General features: G+C 47.0%; 1 protein-coding gene across 5 annotated transcripts in view; it reads right to left on the bottom strand.

Annotated features, from left to right (window-relative positions):
- Positions 1-20,834, bottom strand: part of PPP1R14C (protein phosphatase 1 regulatory inhibitor subunit 14C) — a 53,070-nt gene extending 32,236 nt beyond the window's left edge. The window contains exons 1-3 of one of the 5 annotated variants that reach the window (XR_013949583.1): positions 20,369-20,834; positions 16,891-17,118; positions 786-16,361 (exon numbers count right to left, since the gene is read on the bottom strand). Coding sequence is in view for 4 of the 5 variants with exons in the window: in XM_080588034.1 (XP_080444160.1) it covers positions 16,957-17,118; positions 20,369-20,632 (426 nt within the window). In the remaining variant the exon portion in view is untranslated. The other 4 variants (XM_080588034.1, XM_080588035.1, XM_080588032.1 and 1 more) reach the window with 4 other exon arrangements.
- Between the last annotated feature and the right edge of the window lie 276 nt (positions 20,835-21,110).

Genomic DNA, 21,110 nt, shown 5'->3' with positions numbered 1-21,110 from the left:
GTAAGAGAGGAAGCTCCATTTGCTCCTTTCTCTTATTTCTGTTGTTTCCCACTCTAAAAGATTTCAGTTACAAAATAGATTTCAGCACAAACTACATCCAATGCATCCTGAAACGGCTGATTTTTACAGGATTTCTTGTAGATGGAACAAGAGCGCTCACCTAGCACTCAGGGCAAAGTATAGGACCCACAGGAGCTTGAGGCTATTTTTAGGTGGTTTGTTTTGTTCTTTTGTTTGTTTTTTAAACTGTGGCACACAAAGAGCAATGACTCCCTTTGACAATGAAATGGCACATCGGTAAAGTAGATGCAGATGATGACATTAGCTTGAAAACAAGTTTCACATCAAAGTCTGACTTGTTACTAACAGGTAATTTTCTTTAGGACAACATGCACTTCAAAGTCAACACGGGAAGGGAAGGGAAGGGAAGGGAAGGGAAGGGAAGGGAAGGGAAGGGAAGGGAAGGGAAGGGAAGGGAAGGGAAGGGAAGGGAAGGGAAGGGAAGGGAAGGGAAGGGAAGGGAAGGGAAGGGAAGGGAAGGGAAGGGAAGGGAAGGGAAGGGAAGGGAAGGGAAGGGAAGGGAAGGGAAGGGAAGGGAAGGGAAGGGAAGGGAAGGGAAGGGAAGGGAAGGGAAGGGAAGGGAAGGGAAGGGAAGGGAAGGGAAGGGAAGGGAAGGGAAGGGAAGGGAAGGGAAGGGAAGGGAAGGGAAGGGAAGGGAAGGGAAGGGAAGGGAAGGGAAGGGAAGGGAAGGGAAGGGAAGGGAAGGGAAGGGAAGGGAAGGGAAGGGAAGGGAAGGGAAGGGAAGGGAAGGGAAGGGAAGGGAAGGGAAGGGAAGGGAAGGGAAGGGAAGGGGAAATGATAAACTGTTGGTTTCAAAGTAGCAGATATATGTCTGGTCTGTCAGAGACCAACATAGGAGCTACTCGAAAGAGGGCTACATACCACATTTGCGGTTGGAGTCCTTCTGTTCTTACACAGAGCAGAAACAACGACACAGGTGAGGGAGCTGTGGATCTCAGGGAGCCTGGGCTTCCTGTGATTCATGTCTCCATTCCTAGGCGCCCAAATAAAGCTCTTCCCTTGCTAGATGCTAGCAGCTTAAAAGTTAGCCTGGCAGAAGTCACATATGCACACACACACAGATCTTCTGCCAAGCACTTTTGGTTTGCCATTTTAGCTTAATAATGGAAACAAATACACTCAGTGCCCCTGATACAACCACCCTGTTCTAGCTGCAATCCAAACTGGTACTGGCCAAAGAAGCAGCTTTCAGGATTTATATTTGAATGGGTTCAGCAAGCTATTCTGAGCTTGCAAAAAGTGTTGATGGCCATAAAAAGAATCTGTTCCTGCTCAGCTTTTAAGCATCGTGTAGTACCAGCTCCGAAGACTTTCCAGAGTAGAAGAGGACCCTCTTAAAACTGGAAATGTGTCAGTGCTCAGGTAGTCCAAAGACCTCTTTCTTTGCCAAATTAAAAGACTGAGCTTCAGAGGATTCCCCATGCAGCACCATGATTACATGCAAGATCTCTTTGTCCAACCTACATTACCAGATTTCTGTAAAACCCAAGTTCTCACTTTTTATGCATTCTGAAGTATGTTAGCTTACCACACTAGCCACAAGCCAAAAGGGATGCACATTTTAGTATTTTCTCTTATCAATGAACAAGGGAAAAAAAAAAAAAAAAAAAAAGGAAAGAGGATAATGAAAGTGACAGGTGGATTTTGAAAACCACTTCAGGCTGTGGCTAAAAATAGAATACCCAGTTTCAAATTAAAAGTTTGGGTGAGTAGTCTGACATGCTCCAATGCTAAAGAAACACTAGCAATTTTCCAAGAGCTGGTCAGGGAGACCGAGCGTGCCAGAATGCAGGAGCAGCATGAGAAGCTTCTTGTACAGCAACTGGCCTGAATCCAGCCTCCCGGATAGGCTTTTTCCTCCAACGAAGGGAAGCTGGGCTCTGCACATATGCAGCATCCAAAGGCAAGCTTTGCTCCAGCAAGCCCTTTCTCAGGCTCTCTCAGAAGAGGTGCTGGTGGCACAGGGTGATACCAGCCCACACAGGTGGTATGACCAGCTGTGCGCCAGCCTTCACTCCCTACCAGCCCTCTTGGTCACCCAAATGGCCAGCGAAAGCAGAGTTTAAAGTTCACCTCCCCACTTTCAGGATGTTCCTACATGGTCAGAAACTGCAGCTTCTCTCAGGAACAGCAGCAACCTTGCTCTCTCCCCGTTTACTAAACTCCAGTGTCAGAGCAACAGCCTAAGAAATGTCTGACTCGCTGCTGACAAGGGTCTCGGACAGCCTGGCTGTTCCTATATGCCAGCCCAAAGACGGCAAAGGACTGGGAAGGGATGGCTATTTTCTGAAAATAAAGGAAAATGTTGAGATGCTTCTTAAGCAGCTACATCCAGGTATTTTTCTGAGGACCCCATTTTCTCATTATAACCCAAAGCTACCAAACAGCTACCTTTAATCCTCAAATTCTTCCAAACCTGCTGAGGATGTAGCAACCCACTTGAACCCATCCTCATGGCCTGCAGAAGGTACATGGGAACAAAGGGCCCACTTCTGCACACATGGTGCCCAGCACAGGAAGCAGGACCCTAATAAATCCTACACTCATAATAAGCAATGTTTCCTTCCATAATAAGTGTTCACAGGCTAAAATCTACTGAATACAGAATGGGCGCAGCAGCCATCACCTGGGCATTTCAGCACAGCAGAACATAGCACCCAGGGAGCATTTTCTGAAAAGAAAGGACTTTAACTCCCATATGGAATAGAGGGTTAATCTGTCACCACTTGCTAAAATTAAACATATCCAGTTCCCCTTTGTTCAAAAACCCCATTACCAACAGCCACAAGCAGGAGGTGAGCTATGCCAGGAGTACTCTTATATGTACTCCATCTTAAAAATGCTGAATATCCTTCATATTATGCCTTTGGCATCTGCTGCTGAATAAAGACAAGCCAAAACATAAGATGATTTGTAACACAAAAATATTCAAAACCGAAATACATGCACTTGCAACACCATTTTCCAATCCAAAGGGATTAAACAATTATGTATTTAATTAGAAAAATTGGGACATCAGTTTCTCTCCATTTCAAGGCAGACCAGAACTCATTTCCTGCTGTGGTTTCAGAAGCAGCTCTGGATAACTACTTATGCAAAAACAGTTAGGAAAGCAGGTTAATTTCTGAGTCTCTCCATGTTGTGGTTCTTAACAAACAAACAAAAGTCTGTACGTAGAAAAAAGGGGGAACTATTTTTTATAGTTTAAAGACAGTCCAGGATATACACTCAAATAGTGAATATTCATGTGATAAGTACTTAAATACTTCAGGTATAGCCGAGGAGAAATAATAGTTCACAGCTTCCAAACTACAAGGAAGATTCAACCTACACAGAGGAACAAGTGAGGATAAACTAAAGCTGCAGTTTAAAATTACTCGTCCCCTGGTAAGCACAGCTTGATGGCCTGTGTTACATACACGTTCAACCTGGCAATCTGGCTCAGGTGATAGAGTTGTTTTGAGCACTGGGCCAAAGTTTTACATCAAAGCAACTTTACATTGCACCAGCAGCCAAGGCAGTGGTATCTTTCTTCTATGACTATTTTTTTTTCTTTCCATAAGAAACTATTCTAGCCTTCTTTAAATGCTTGGCACAGTCAGCTTTGGCTCACGCCTTGCTCCCAGTGAGCTCGGACCACACGAGAAGTGCACCAAGCACCCTGGTGCTCCACTCCCAACCTATTTGGAACTACAGGCAAATCCCCCACTGCTGCTTACTCGTGGGCTGGTGCTCTTCCACCTTTTGATGATCACAGCCCTTTGATTAGAGCCCTACAGCAACTTCAGTCATTTGATGCTTTCCCACAATATCTTCCTCCCTGCCCCCTCAAAACATGCCCCAAGGACAAACAAGTTCCCCCAGTTCACTGGGGAACAAGGAGCAGCTCAGCTTGCCGCAGCAGAAAGCTCTGGGAATAAAACACCGGCAGTCCTAGCAACGGGCATACGTGACTGAAGTGCCCGGGCACACGCACTGCAATCCACGCTGTTTACAAGTGCTCCGGGCCTAGCGACCCAGGTTAGTCCACCTGCTCTGCAGCTGGGGATGGTTTACACGCGAGGCTTCCCGGGATGCAGAAGAAACATCCAGCTGAACATCAAATTCATTCAGACACTGCGAGACTACTACCCAGGGCTTGCAAAAGTTTACCACTCACAGTTAAGTTTGTTCCGGCAGAGTGAAGAGCTTCACATTTTGGAAACAGGAATTACAGATAGCGAATAAAGGTCATCTTCCAATTAGATGGGAAAGACTAACAACCTTACAGTCACGTCTCACCAAGGAGCGTGTGTGACATCGGGCAAGTCACAATGTGATCATTTTCATCTCTGACGTGGATGAAATCCTTAGCTAGCCCTTATTTCTGACGCTTTGTTCATTAACCTTTGAGCACTTGAGACTGACTGCACTTTAGAACTAATGCAGTGTAAATATTTACCTGGGAATAATAAAATACTGCGAATAAGAGCTGAACTAAAGCTAACCTCAGTTTTAAAATCTGACTTGAAGATGCTTGACTGTCCTCAGTCACACAGCCATGATGTTACATTAACAGGCTTCTTCCTGTTTAATTGCATATAATTTTTCTTGAGATGTGTGTTTAATACTGGCAGTTAAATGGACCATTAGGATTGGAAATGCCCATCTCTTTGGAGATGAATGGGATGGTGCAGGGTAAGTTTCTGTTTTCAAAGCTGCCATTAGCATGCTGATAGTTTTCTTTAAGGCACCATTAACACAGCAGCAGCCAAGGCTGGCTTACACTGCTGCAAAGAAAGTACTATCCAACCAGTTTAATTCTTTTTCCCTCACCTACATGAATCTTTGCAGAAATCTCTGCAGGTCTGTTTGTACACTGTAGCTTAGGAAGATGCAACTGGAGGAGTCGGACGTTTCTGTACTTCCTTCTTCTGTGCGTTGTCTGTCACTGCACTTCCATGACAAAGTGATAGGAGGGGGCTGTATGGCTGACTTTTGGAGGAATGCTGGATCCAAATCAGCACTCAGGCTCGTACCATCTTTACTCTTTCACACCTCTGCCCAGCGCTTAGCCCCTTGCAGGACTGCAGTCAGGGCTCCCATGTCAGGCAGGCCCACACACCTCGCCTCCACACTGCGCTGCTGGGCCCTGGGGTTTGCCTTATTTCACCCTCAGTGCTGTCAGCCTGTTGCAAGCTGAATATTTCAGCATACTAAGCTGCTGCAATACACACAAATTAAGCGAAGAAATATTGTTCCAGAAATGGACATTTAAATGGGTTTCATGGCTGAACAAACACACGTCACAAATGAGTCTTCCCATAAAAATTAAATGAGTGGTGTAACACACCTTTCCCTTGGGGTGATGTGGCTGCTCTGGCTGTGGTAAAACAGCTGGGTCTGTACGGACACCTTTGAAACCCAGCTTCTAATGCATCGTGCACCCATACATCGAAGCCTCTTCCAGACCTAGAGATCTCCCCACGAGGCCAAACTTCTGACACTTGACCCCAACAGCCTTAACAAACACCCAGAACTAAAAGTCTTTCATAAGAATATATTCCGAAGCACACCATGCTCACAGGCAAGCTAGCCCCAGAAGCCAAACCAACCCCAGTGCAGGGCCCTGAGGGCACCGCCAGCCCTGCCTGTCCCTGCCTGCCCCCAGGACCCCACGTCAGCCCAGGGCCACCAGCCCCAGCCCCAGCGAGGCCGCAGCAGGGCCGGGCTACAGCTCCCCACAGCCCGGCCCCACCACAGGCCCACGTCCCAGCCTGGCTTCAGCCTGTCCCCAGGGATCAGGGTGCTGGGGCTGCCCCAGTGCCCCCAGTGCTCATAGCGGGGCGGTGGGATGGGATGGGACGGGCTGCTGGGCCCTGCTGCGTACTGGCAGCCTGCGTGGTACAGGTGCCAGACCAGCACATTTGGGAACCTGCAACAAGGCCCAGGGCTGCTCCGAGCCCCGCCGCAGCAGCACGGCTCTGCGAGACCGCTGCATAACACAGGAAGCGAAAAGCAAGATGTCTCACCGAATACTGTATTTGCAGTCAGCCGCAGAGGCAAGCTCCAGAAACGCCTCCCAGCCAGCACTGTGGAAAAGGCCACGGGACTGCTGTCAACCTTTCTGCTTTCTCCATGGGTGCACGGGTTTTCCTTCATTTGTCACCGACCAGCCCGCTAGGCAGGACTGCTGCTCCAGAGCCACGCTTTGGCCAGGAGTCAGCTTCAGCATCGCTGCTGCTCTGTGCTGAGCATTACAAGATGGGAGCGGGGAAGGCGTTAAATCAGGAGAGAAGAGCTCATGCTCCTTTTCCTCCAGCTTTCACTCTATTTCTCATTTCCAGCAGCATCTCAAACACTAAGCTGGAACAATGCCAAGTGGGCATGTCTTTGCATATATTAATTCCCCTCATACAACGCACACACGCACGCTCTGCTTGCTGTTACTCTTCACTTCTCCGTACCTGACAGCAAGCAAAGACTCGGCTCCCGCAGCAGCAGAACAGCTGTAAGGCAACCGCTCTGTGCCCAGCTCCTCTGCGAGCCAGCCTGCCTTAACGCATGGATGCCTTCCCCTGCTTTGCCTTGTCTGTGTACCTTGTCTTTTGAGGGAAGAAATCCCCAGACTAGGTTTTAATCTAACCTTCTTGACATCAATTTGCTAACTGACCACTGGCAAAGCAGAGAAGCAGAAACCCAGATGAGTGCTAAAAGAAACAATCATAGGGGTTGGAGTCGCCATCAAAGACAAGCCAGTGTAGGAGGACAGTCAGACACACTCTGGCTTCACTGCTTTTATGCCTAACAATGCAGCAGTGAAAATCAGAAGGGGAAAAAAAATCTGCTTTTTCAAGGCATAGCCAGACAGTCAGCGTTTCAGAAGCACATCTCTGTTCAGCACTGTGGAAGTAATTGCATGTAAAGTTCAGGTTTTGCCTTCTCATAAAGGTTAAAAAAAAAATCAAAGGATGAGAAAATGGTGATAGTCTGGAGTAAAAGCAGATGCTGTAACATGATGGTGAACAGGTCACTTTGAGACTAATGTTGAAAGACCACCGCTTTCTAACACTAACTATTTGTACCATAGCTGGAGTACTAAAATTAAACAAGTGTTAAGCTGGGCTCAGCGAGTGGAAAATTGCTTCTATTAAAAAATTTGCCTCATAACATTCCTCTCAGAGGCACAGGGTGCAGAAAATCAGCTCGTAACTGTCTATTATTCTGTTTTTACTATAGCTTGTAGCTCAGACATTTGGACCTTGCATTTGCTGTTCCATGAAACGCCATCAACAATTTATCTCGCTGAACATCTGTGAGCCCAGAAAAGTCTGAGAAGACCATTTCACCCGCTAGTGGTAGGCGTCAAGCAAGTTGGCAACTGCACAAGTGTCCCTAAAGACACTTGCCCAAACCCCCTGCACAAAAAGTTACCAAACACAAACATTTTAAAAGCATTTGGGCACATCACGCCTTCAGAGTTAAATGTACAAATATCCTCATTCATTTGTAGGAAGGCCAGCAGCTGTTGATAGTGATTGTAGTATTTCTCCTTTAATCTGTTTCCAGTGTTACTGCAGATTCCTCAATATTGCCATTGCTTTAAACTTTATTCAAAAAAAGTTTTCCTGAAATACAAAATTACAGTACCCACTTGTCCCAAAAGCAGCCTCTAGAGTGAGATAAGCCAACTTAAAACAGAAGCACTGTCAATTTCACTGTCCCTACAGTTCCTAATTTCAGATGTTCCCTCTTCCACTATACCTACAGTGAGCTTTTAAAGCCTACTGGAGAATAGAAAGATGGAAGGAGACAAGGTGGATCAGGGACTTGGGGGAACAGGAATAAAAATAACTTACTGAAAAATTACTTACTTGTATCAAATTGGCACCTTCTACTGACCATAGCTGCTGCCAGAAGCAAGCCAGCAGAGCTCAGGCAAGGAAACATCTACCCACATACCTCGACCCGAAGTACTCACTAGGGAAAGAACATGGCAAAACATAGAAGGGCAGGCAGCCTGCCAAAGACTCGCTATATTCATTCCACCATCTCTACCTTACTTTTGCCTCTCCAGGCCCACCCAGCTTTCCATTTTCTCCTTTGCTTCTCTAGTGCCTACCTGCCTGGCCCTGATAAGCCAACAGGTGGCTCAGGGACAGTGGATACCCATCTACTGCCTACCACACAGATGGACAAAAGTAAGCTTTATGGGAGAGAGGAGTATTTGCTCTCCCCTAGTGACAAACATGGCATTTAGGACTGAACAGAACTTGCTGACACTGCAGTGGAGAAATAGGTGGAGGAGAAGTGAGAAATTCTGTCTTCTCACAGCCCTATCAACAACTGCAGCCTTTGCACTTTCTAGGACAAGGGGTCCCGAAAGAGTTCCCAACCACTCCATTCTCTCATGCACTTAAATTTTAGAGCAGTTCTCAAGGCAGGAGATATGCCCTTGTGGTATGCATTTAAGTGGGTAAATTACCCTAAGAGCCACAGGCAGTAAAAGCGGGGATGTAGCCAGCAGGTGGAGGTGTGGGCAAGACACAAGGTGGAGCAGCAAGTTATCTGGGCTTCATGCCATTGCTACTAAACTATGGGAAACAAGCACCACAAGAAATACAAGACCAAATACCATAAGATTCTGAATTTTGGAAACTCTACAACTCATGGTGCTCATAACTGATAATAAAAGTCAAACTTCTGTTACGATAGCTGTAGCTCTCTATCTTCTCTATCACAATACCGAATAAAATAAATTAGTGAGAAGATGTGATCATAAGAAAAAGATTTTAGGATGCCAAAAATACCTTTTTGCTTCCCCCAAAAGAACTTCCTTTAACAACACAGTACATCAATAATTCCATTCAGGCCTAAGTTTAAAAAAATAAAAATAAATAAACCTCTGCTCATTATGCAGAGAAAATAAAGAATCTTGCGTTCTGCAACTGCAGTGTCATTAGTAAGCACAGAGAAGGAACTGACACCCAGTCATGGTAAGGTTTAAACTTCGTTTAGGCTTCTTGAGTACTAACATTGGTATTTCACTGTTTTCATAACTGAACTGTCAAAACAACTTCAACTTATCCAAAAATATCCATAACGTGCTGGTTAAGGAATTCTTGTCTAATTTGTGTATCTCTACAGAAGTCTAAAGGAATCACTGAAGTGTGAAATTGCCAAATGACGAAGAGGCATTGATCACAAACTACATTGAGAGGAGTAAGAGAAGCATTCAGCACTTTCTAACCATGCCCATGACACGGATCCAATCTCAGTGAAACATTTGTTGAAAATCAAGTGCTGTCTCCAAAGCAAATGCCTTGTATTCTTGATATAAAAATAGGACATGCTAAGTCTATGCATGGTTGTCACTTTTGTTAAACAAAACACTCCAAAGCAGATATGGAGGACATGTCATGTTTTTTGTCCTCATCCACTTCCACACAAGGCAGAAATAGTTTGGTATTAGCAAATACACGTTGTACTCTAAATCACTGTTACACAGTCACCCTTGGGCGGAGCAGTAAGTTAAGCCATCGGGAGCTTGCTATATGGTGGTACTTTGAGCATTACACAGGTGGAATGCTTTTCCACACAGCCATCAGAGGACATCCCCACCACTGCCTGATCCGCAGTAGCGGGTCTGTCTCCACCACAGAATAATGGGAGCCCTGTTGATTCTCCCCTGCAATTTGTACACAACTCTACATATGTGAAGAATGCAAGAGAGGGAAGCCAGCTAAACCCATACCGTGTTGTTGCACCACACAGAAGGTAGTGGTGAACCAGAGAAACTGGAGAGAGGACTTCTCATCTAGGAAGAAAAGTGCTCTTAAGGGCAAGCTGTGCTACATGAAGCAAAGCTTGAATGTGCTCTGAGCTCCGCAGGTAGACAGCGCAGGAGGAACATGCAGGGCATTTTCTACAATTAAAGGTTACCACACCTCATCCTTGCATTTCCACATTAATAGGGCTTTACTTGGAATCCATACACCGTGCTTGGAACTGCCCTTCTATCCTATGTGAAGATCTGTTTCCCTTTTAGAAGGAAAAAAAAACTCATACAGAGCTACCTGAGGTTCCTAAGCACTGACCTAGCACTTCAGAGGAGCCCTGAGAGTCATCAGCAGTTTTCTCCTTCAGTCAGACCACAGTGGTGTCATGCTCTCCCAGCATGACCCCTGACAACCTAGCACCATCCTAGATCAAATCTGACAGATTGACTGCTTTCTTCTAAAAGTGGAGATGAAAAAGACCCAAGGAAGAGAGTTTAAGGAAACACTTCAACCAAATAGGATCAACACCAGGCCTTTTGTGCTCTGGGAATTTAGGCTAAACAGCAGTGCAATTAAGCAGGTTTGCCTCTTGGGGCACTTCAGGGATTAATTACTCCATCAGGACGCTTGAGAGAACACAAGGAAAGAGCACGTGAGATAATGAGGCCTCTAAATAGCCCTCCTCACCTCAGCTTCAGCGGCCCTGCAGAAACCATCTGTTAGTTTCCAGAACTCATTTTCTCTACACTGAGAAGTTGTGCATAAATTGTCTTCCACCATCAGTCATACTGGATGGGTACATCGAGCATCAGGCACAGTCATGGTCTTCTCACCACATTTTTGTCTGACCAGTCAATTAAAGCCTTATTGGTCAGAATAACAGACGGTTTTTCAGGGCCAGTATTTCTTCAGTCAGAAGTATTAGGTCATGCCAGATTTGACATGGTAGACAAGAAGCCTGTCTTCTGTGGGGGAAAACTGTTTTATTGAGCGGAACCAAAACAAATGCTCTCACATTCCACAGAATCCAGGAGCAACGCAATCCTGTTGCAGAAAGTCAGTTGGCAAGAGACCTGGAGAGCTTTCCGTATTCCTTCAAGTGGTGGCTGGGCATAGCAGTGTCCTCTGCACCGTGATGGCTGCTAGACCTCCCTCTCTGCCTCCCCGCAGACACTAATTTTGAGCAGAAGATGAGCCAGGGCCTTGCAGTTGATGTGTTTTGGCCAGGGTCCATCAGCATCGAGAGGCATCAGCAGGAGTTGTAACATGCTCCAAAGCTGGCACTCCTCTTCCCGAGGGGCCAGAGACATCAGTTAGCTCCCCGGGCAAGTCCCCAGACTGCCAAAGATAGAGCACCGCCTGAGGAATCTTTAAAATGAATTTGTTAAACTGCTTCAGATCCAGGGAGTGGAATAATCTGCTGTGACTAGCCCGCCCGGGACAACAAACCCCAGGAGAAGGGAGCCAAAGACCGTGTGGGTCCACTGTGCGATCCTGCTGTTCCCTCTGCCTGCCAGTTCCCAAAAATGTATTTTGGCACATGGCCCTGCCTTCTTCTACTTGCTACATTCAAACTACTACTTGCTACACGCAAACTACTAACCCAGAGTAAGAGCTAAAAAAGGAATCGTGACATAAACGTTTCAAGTGGAAATCTAGCAGCAACTTAAATAAAATGAACAGAAATAAATGTTCAGAGATCTACTGAAAAGGTGGCAAAGGGGAGAGGTTGTTGAGGTGCTTTCTTTTATAGAAGTGGTCCTAGAAGCCTCCACTGCAGGCAGCCTGAGACAAGGCAGCCTCCGGATCACAAAGAGAAGGACTGGCCCTGCTTCCTCATGCAAGTATATTTGGTGGTCAGAATTACTTCAAAACACTACAGAAAATCTCCTCCGTTTGGTCTTGACAAGCAAATAGCAGGTGGATACCTACAAGCAAGTCATCTACGAGCGTGTTTAGCTAAAGGTTTAAACTCGTCCTGCAGGGACGGCTGGAGTAAGGGCTGAGGTGTCTCTGGCAGCCAGTCAGCAACTTCCCGCCTGCACAACTCCCCACAGTAGTTTCTGCACTCCGAGAGGAGCCGTTTTCAATGTTAAGAGGAGGAATTCAACCACAAACCGAGCTTAGGAAGTTTTGTCAGTTTTCTTGGAGAGAAGACTGGGCAGGTTTGCCTCAGTGCACCTGAAACTGGAAATACACCGCTTGACAAAAGGTCTAAAACAGTGCAGTTACTAGCAGCACAACAAAACCAAGAAGAACCAAGGATTTATTCCAGAACATCTGGAGCTCTTTTCTGACATAAATTGCAATATGTGTTTTGGGTATTATCTTTCAAAATGTAAAGCAACCAGTCACAAAATCTCAAGGAATTCCCTGTGCTTAAAGTAAACGTGTCAAAATGTTATAATCAGTCACCTAAAGAAGAACGAATCATTTGTACTACGCTAGAGTCAATTCATATATATATTTCAAAGAAGGCATCACTCAAGTGCTGAAATCAGTTAGGATCTTGAGCAGTTAACATCATATATTTTCCAAGAATTGCTAAATTAATTCTATGAAATATTAGTGAGCACATTTCTCCTGCAGTCTGCAGACTTCTAGTCAAGAGGCAGACTCTGTTGTAAGGTAATAAGTGATCTACAGCAGAGTCACTGCCTCGATACTTCTGCCCCTCTCCTGTGGCCATCACTTGGCCCTCGTGATGCTCAGAGTAAGGACATGATAAAGTGTATTTACAATCTGTTTAAACTTTACCCGAGTGAGAATCCAGACAAGATGCCAAGCAAGCACAAGTCTTTTGTCTATGGCCTTCTATGATTTATGACAGAAGTGAGAAAAACCTGAGTGCCTGACAGGTATACTTATGAACTTCAATCTGGAAAGAAACATCATATAACTGAGTTTCTCCATTACAAAATGGCACCAAATGCAAAGAGCTTATCTATAAATGAAAAAGCGCACTCTCTGATCCAGGAGGTCCTTCCCAATTCTGTGTCCTAGAAAGTAATCCTATTAAGACAGTCTGATACGAGGTTTTTCATTAGGCATTCGCTGTGCCATCATTTGCATTTATCAAATCCAACACACGGGACTGAAGTGTGTGATCCCATTGTTAGCACCACACTCAGAATGGCGTTCTCCATCCAAAAGTTTTGTCACCTGTAGATTAGCTCCCACCGCACAAGCTGGCCATTTAGACACCTGCCATTACACCTCTTCAAAAAGTGCTGTCTTTTGTGCTAGATTTGCTCCACATACATATTATACGCTGAATTAATTAAGCTATCAACATTCTAATAATTAAAGACCTATAGTACAAGTATTTTTTCTCTAGGTTCAGATCTACTAGATCTGCACTGCTGATAAATATCACGTATATTAAAACGATACAAGATGCCTTCTGGGGCTGTGATCTGTGTGTTCCTTGGAAACAGTTTAAGATACTGTGTTGAACTGGTTCCTGGAATAGATACCATGCTCCTTCGGGGGAAAAAACAAGGTAACAGTTCTGCTATTCAAATGTGAGCCTCAGAATTAAACACTTATCACTTCAAAGAAGATTTGATTTGTTTCAGTGTGCACCTCTGCCCAAACCGTTCTTCGTTCCAAGAAGATCTTTAACACACTAAATTTATTCTACCTTTGAAATACAGTCATACTGCTGCTGTACAGACTGCATAAAATTAAGATTTTATCCTCCCTCCCCCCTCCCCCCTTCTCCAACATTAATAACTTCTGGAAATCTTGACTCAGTTAATTCCACGTGTCACACTGGGGGGCAGCAAAAGAAACTGCCAATGTTTTATGACAGGCAGCCAAATGTTGCAGTGACATAGATGGATGGCCATGTCTAACCTACTCAATTTGTGCTGTCAAATAGAAGTTTCTGGAGTTAGACAGAAGGAAGGAAAATAAAAAGAGAAGGGAAAAATGAGAACTTTGACTTCTTATACTGCAGGCAAGACGCAAGGCTGCTGGAAGAATGGATTGATGTTGCTGCTGCTTTATCACCTGTGGTGACAAGAGACAAGGTGACCATAACTCAGACTGAATCAGGTTAGAGATGCGATAGCCTATTTTTTTTATGAGCATTTCCTGTAGTCCCAGAGAACTGCTTCACGCAGACTATATATAGTAGCATGCATTACAAAACTGCCCAGGGTTTTTTTGGTTGGATATGGGGACAGGTACAGTGCCTCTTCAAGTGAATGGACATCACCTAATCTAAAGGGAGAGCTACAAGAATGGATGGATCAACAGAGGAGTATTTAAGGCACGCAACAACCCTAATTTCAGAAGTATTGCAATAGTTAAGTTCTACATCAAGTAGAACATCTTTTTATTTAGATATGACACCTACTTAGAAACATTCGCCATGCCTTTTAACAGGAGGCAGACGTGCCATGAAAGACGAATCTTTCTCACTTAAACCAGGCTATTTTTGTTTCAGGCACTTGGTTTTATAGCAATTTAGATCAGCTCTAAACATGCAGAGCTCTGAGAATAACGGGGGAGACCCTCTTCTTTCCCGCCCTGCCAGAGTACAGGGGTACGAGGCAGTGCAACAAGTCCCACGTCCTGCAACAAAGCTAAAAGTAACCAGCTCCCAGCTATCTAGGGACAGATCATCCACGCTGTAGTTTGTGCTGCAAGTACAGGCACATCCAGGGTAGACTCAAGTCCAAAAGCAAGAGCGTGTGATGAACCTGAGCGGGAGAAAAGGGTAGATAAACGATCCACCCCCTCCCCACTTCAGCTGTTTGTTCGCTGCATTATTTGTAGCAGTTTACAATTTATGTCTTATTTTTAAATCCACCATTTTTCCATGTTCTCTTCCACCGAGTCCCCACCCTGGTTACCGTGGATAATCAAGCACTGAGTGTATGTAAAGCAATTTGCCTGAAGGCAGAAGAGTCTGTAGCCACAACGGTTGGAAGATACTGTTTATAAGAAGTGCAATTATGAAAGGTGATGTAAGCAATCAATTATTTCTTTGCTTCGTCATAAAACCACCACACCTACCCCTCCGGCAAAGAGACCAGTTCAATCTTGAACAGAGTGGGAAAGGACAAGGCTTGATATGGAATAGCTGGTGGAAGATTAAGATTTATGTTGTAAAGCTTCTAAATTACAAGTCAAAAATATCGCTGCTACTTAAGACAAAACAATGAACCATGACATTCACGCTATGCAAAGCTCAAGTGGTTTGAAAAATAATTTTCCTGGACTCCTTGAGATGTAGCAAAAATTGTGCATTTAAAAAGGAGGAAGGTAGCTGAATGGTGGTACATTTCCTTCTAGATTAGGGTCTTCAGAACCTCAAATCAGAGCTTAAACTGCACATTTAGAGACAAAAGGCTCTGGCCTCACTGCCAGCAGGTGCTCAGCACCCTCGCAGGTACTTAAGCCCATTCCTTCTCTGAAAGCAGCAGCATGCATTTTACGAGGGTTGTTTTACAGCTGCAAGCATTTTATAGGCCATTTTGAGCTTTCTATTTTCTACTCTTGGGACTCTTCAAATACCTTTCCATGGTTGCTACATGATTTGAGAAGCCTTTGCTGTTCCGGTGTTGCCCATATCCTTTGGAGGTCTCTGATGATAGCAACCCTTTGACCTGCTCTGGTTGTTGAGCAGCATCCCTGCCCTCAAGAGAGTCCTCCAAGGTTCATACCGCGGAGATCTGGCATCAGTAATAAGTATCCAAATGAAACAACTCAAATACAACCAGAAACAGAAACAATTTGATGAACCTCTAAGTATACTCCAATGCGTCTAGACTGTCATACCCGTTTTCCCGAAGAAAGAAGTCCTTTATTACACTTGCTACTGACATGCTTCTTTTTAAAGAACAGCTCTAATTCTCTAATTCTCAGACCCCCCTCAGTCTCTTTCCACTTCGGATCCATTTAGAAATGAGTTCACACACAATTACCATTTGTGAGGTCTTTGTCCAGGTTAGAGGAAGTCTATTCAAAGAGTCAGACAGTCAGCGAGTTTGTTGCCGTGGTGTTTTATTCAGTTGATTTCCTTACAAACAGCTTTGTGAGAAATGAATAATAAATTTCAAACGTTATCTCACAGTAGCCTGAAGAATAAGTAGTACCTGATCATACCATCAGGTCCACATTGCTGAACGGCAGCCTCAGCAGCATACTAAGCAGGCTGTTTTGGAAATAATGGTGTGTTTTGGGGGAAAAAAATAAAGTGTTCGGCCCTTGTACTCAGTGTTCTTCCAAACCCCGAGCAAAACAGATCACTAGTAGCCATGGCAACTGCCTCAGCTACACAGGACCCGCGGGCACGCCGAGCCACTGACCGCTGGCAGGATGGGCTGGGGACGGTGGTCCGCGCTGTGCAGGAGGGCGGTGCAAAACGAATACAGCCCCAAGTGGCTGGGAAAGAAGCAGCTGCAGTTGAGTCCATCAGCTCACAAAACTTGCCTGGGGCACCCTGTACAGCATCTAGTCGTTCTGCATATGCAGCACTGCTCCTGCATCCATCTGTAACTGGATTCAGTACTGAAAATACATTTTGGAAAGAGTCGAGGCAGCTAATTTCTTCAGATGTCAAGGTTAAGTGACTAGTGCCCCTCTTGCAGCAATCCATCCTTCCCAGGAAGCCTGGCACGAGGCAGACAGCACACCTTCCCTGCCACCAGCTCTAACACTGCAGCCAAAACATTTGTGTGTGGCAGGAGGGGAGAGGGAAGGCCAGGAAGTTTCTGCTTTCGCGATCTGGCTCTTCAGCCTAGATAAGTGCCTTCCTCTTGTTTTCTCCCGTCTAGCACCAAGCAGTTCAATCTCAAGTGCCTACCGACCGACAGACTCCCCAGTGCTACGCTCGGCACAAGCTGCTGCTGTTAGCACATCCCAGCGGCTCCAGGAAAACAGCCAAAGAGGGTGCTCATCCACAGAGCACCCAGGGGAAGGGAGATCAGCCTGTGCAGGAACAGACTTAAGGACTCCCTTCCCTCCCATTCTCCACCAACATCCTTTTTTTTAAACAAACAGCGGCAATGTCTGGCCCTGCCAACATGAAATCCCTTACCCAGCGCAGGGCTTTATGCCACTCCTGTCCTTGCAGTCCCCGTGTATCAGCAAGTGGAAGAGGATCCTATGTGACAACAATCCTCAGTTTGGCACAACCCTGGGTCTGGCACGGCCCTGTGCTCTGAAATAAAAATGCTTGAGGGGCTTTTGTGGGCAGCTCTTCCAGTTGTTTTTGCTTGTGTGTTGAATTTTTAAACACAGAATCCCACAATAAGTGCATATTGCTCTGGAACAGAGAAGGCATAAGCTTGAGCATAATTTCCCTGTTGCTTCTAAACCAAGATCATATCCCAAGCACTGATATCCATACATGATTAGACACACTCTCATAAAATAGCGGATTATCTCAACTATGGTCAGCAACAGCTCATATTAGAAGAAAAAAGTTTACCTCCAACTTTTAGAATCCAAAATCTAAGGGCTCATTTGATTTGACCATCCATGCCTCTACCCTGAACAAACCCCTAGCACAGCAAAGTCTTTCTTCGTTGTTTATTAATGCTGTATAAAGTCCATATGTCTGTCCTCCGTGCTCTTATTCCGCCAGCGTTCTGCCATCTATAGCAAATGCTGTACTCGGGGGTAGGCAGTACCCGAGCACAGTGGTGTACGTGGAAAGCAGAATGGTTTCTGGGGTCAAATCTAGTAGCTTTTCTCATATATAAAGTTGTACAAGTTTGGTGGGAGCGTACACTGCAGATCCTATACCTGGAAAACCAGGCTGTCGTCACTTACATTCTGACATACAAGTTGCAAATCATTAGTAGTGATGATGCAAGTTGTGCTGTGCAGTGTTATGTAGCAACTCGTAACCAATAATGAGTTTAGGCCAAAACATGAAGCATCCTTAGAGAAACTATTTTTAGAAACAAGATGCGTAGTAAAGATCAACACTGAAGTCAGTTCAAGTCCTGTGATTAAGGCACTGGATTTTCAATGCCCTAATTTGAGACTGCATCCTCAGTTTTAGCATTCATAGACACCAAAGTGAACAGGTTATAAAACTTCATTTTTTAATGACAGCAGCTCCAGGAGCAAACAGCCAGACTGATGCTCACCTGAAGCACTTGTCCTTAGTACATTAGCCTGACAGATTCTGGTGCCAAATGAATCCTGCTTACGAGTCCCTGGTCCCACTGAAGTTTACTGCCGTGGGAATCCTTCACCATTCCAGCTGGTCTTTATCCCTAAACTCTGCTTCATGGGGAAGCAGCCTTTCTAAAGCTGATCTTTGGATGATATATGTGTGGTCAGCATCAAAAACAGTCTCAAAGAGCTCTTTCTAAACTACATTCCCCCAGCTCCATTACCTGATTTGGTATTTACTTTTTAAAACTAAAACCTGTACAGGTAAAACCAAGATTCACTTGGAAAAGAACACAAGCAAACCTGTCTCCTTACTTCCCAACCTCATCTCTCAAACCTTGTCACCGAGCCAAGACATACTCACGAGCACATAGCTGACTTAACTTGCAGGTACTTGAGAGACTACAAATACATGTCTAGCTTTGAATAAAGGCAGTCTTTCCGTAGGTGTCCACTTACTGATAGATCTTGGCATAATTCAGTAGAAAACATTATTTAAATGGAAAAAAAGTGGGTAGGCAACTACATGTACTCAGTCCCACAAAGAGACGCCCAGGTCTTTTTGCAGTCTTTCAGTATATGGCACTGCGAGCGTCCTCTCCTTTCTTATTTCTGTTCTTCCCAGGAATGGCGTGCATTGCTCTTTAGAAGAAGCTAGCACCGGTTAGCTCTTTCAGGTTTAGAAATTTTATGGCTATTTCTGACATTCCAGAAGATTTCAGGCTGTTTCAGAACTTAAGCATCATCACATCAAGGAAGTCATGGTAGATCTTCCACAGAGGCTGAAGCGAGCAGTCCCCACACTGCCCCCCAACTGCCGACGGACAGTTACTAACTCTGCCCAGGTGATTTTGTTTCAGCACGAGAGCTGCATCTGTAAGCCTAGAAGTCATTCAGGCAGATTCAAGCAAAGCATCTTACATTAAATCGCTATCGTCTTTATTCACTACACACAACATGCTTCTTCAGCCTAATGTTGATAGCACGTTAATTACTTGACCTTTTCACTACTGCTATCGGTGTGACACTGGACGGAGTTCCAGCACAACAGCAAAGAGCCGACGACCTACACATTTTGCCCTCAACCTTCAAAGCTAAAAACGTTTTCACCTGTTGTCTCAAACCATTTTTTTCCACTAAAAGACATCTGAGAAAGCAAATCATCAAAGAAAGCCCCTTTCATGCAGCCATATACGGTCCCCATCTCAATGGAGAGCCCCCCATCTAATGCAGACCTCCTTCCGCTCCAGTCAGAGGTGGCAGCTACGATAAGGAAAAGACTAGAGGATTTATTCCTCAAGTGTTTCCACGCAGCAAGCCAGTTGTTTGAATACTGTGAAGAGCAGCAATAGCTCCTTTGGACCTTGGTTTGGTCCCACGTACGACACGTTTTTTTTTGCGTAAAGACCAACTCCACCTATATGTCAAAAGCACACAACACATTGCCCAAACAGGCCTCGGGGTTACAGCGACGTGAGTCAAACAGAAGCAATAGGTGCAGCAAGCCAGCTACTGACCACGTTATCGCTTCGTGCAAACACAAATCCATCAGCTCATGCAAACCGATTTACGTACTTCTGGCCCCAAAGAAATCCTCACAGCCTACAGCCTAATAAATCAGGAGGCTGCAGAGGCAAGTCGCACCAAGACGAAGAGCAGCAGCTGCTTATTTTTAACTCATCTATACCCTTCCTTCCCTTCGTTCACAGACATAAATAGTTGAGGAGGTTTTAACTCGTCACGTGCGCATTTTTGGTGAGGGCAAGTCCATTTCGGGCAGATTGGCTGATAAACTGGTTCTGAGATAAAAGGGACTTTCTCTAGGCATTTATTTGGGTTACGTGCACGCTGGCTACCGAGGCCTGCTTACTGCGGGCTCCCCGCGCACACCTGGGGCCCTGCCGGGCCCGTCCCTGCGGGGCGCAGCGGGGCGAGCCGCGGGGCGAGCCGCGGGCTCCGGGGATGTCGGGGCTGCCAGATTCGCCTGCGGCTCCACCAAACCCCGCTCCGGACGGCTTTATTTAACGAGGGCGGGTGAGATCAGCCGGTGGCAAAGGCGGGCGAGACCCTCCGTGCGGACCGAGCACCTTGATCCTTTGCAACAGCGAACACCGGGGGTGACACCGTGGGGACCGGAAGGTTACGCTGCTGACGGAGCTCTGTCAAGGCGAAGCACCGGCGGCTCCTCGCCTCACACCAGCCCTAATTCCCCTGCATAACGTCGACAGCCCCCTGTCCTCCAGCCCCCCGCAGAAGCGCACCGACTCCGGCAGCGCTCCGGCAGGCCGGCAGCTCCCGAAGCCCCGCCGCCCACCCGCGGCGCCCCCAACCCCGGGGAGCCCCCCCCCACCCCTCCGCGGGAGCGGAGCCCGGCCCGGGTCGCCCCGCACCTCGCAGCCGTAGAGCTGCCCCAGCTGCTCCACGATCCACTCCTCCAGCACCAGCCGCTTCCGCAGCTCCTTCCGATCGTACTTCACCGTCACCTTCCCCTGCTGGTGCCGCCGCTGCTGGACCTGAGCCGCCGCCGCCACCGCCTCCTCCCGCGAGGAGCCGCCGCCGCCGCCGCCGCCGCCGCGGGGGCTCTGGAAGAAGACGCGGCCCCCGCCGCCGCCGCCCGCCGCCGCCGCCTCGCTGCCCCCGGTCGCCACCGACATGCTCCGCTCCGCTCCGCTCCGCCGAGCCCAGCCCCAGCGAGCCGCTACCGCCGGGCCGCCGCCGGTGGCGCGTCTGCCTGGCTCCCCCGCACCTGCCGTTTAAAGGCGGGCATGGCGCGGCGCCTCGGCCGGCCCCGCCGCGGGGAGGGAGGGACGCAGGGAGGGAGGGAAGGAGGGAAGGAGGGAGGGATGTGCCCCAACCGGGGCGGGGACAGCGCCGCCGCCGAGGGGCGGCACGGCTCGGCTTGGCACGGCCCGCCCGGCTCCGAGCTGGGGCCGGGCCGCTGCCGTCCCCTCTTCGTCCTCTTCGGCGGGGGATGGCGGCTCTGGGCTTCCCTGTGCCGGGGCGGTAGGAAAGCGGGGTGTCGGCGCCGAGTGAGCTCGGGGCGGTGAGGCCGAGTGGCGGGTGTGCCAGGGCCTCGCGGGTGCTGTGACAGCCGGCCCCTGGAAGATGGCTGTCCCTCGCCTCCCTGTAGCA

Source organism: Anser brachyrhynchus (genome assembly GCF_964034855.1).
Source record: "Anser brachyrhynchus genome assembly, chromosome: 3".
NCBI classification, from domain to species: Eukaryota; Metazoa; Chordata; class Aves; order Anseriformes; family Anatidae; genus Anser; species Anser brachyrhynchus.
The sequence above is the reverse complement of the archived record's forward strand: the minus strand, read 5'-3'. Positions and strand labels throughout refer to the sequence as shown.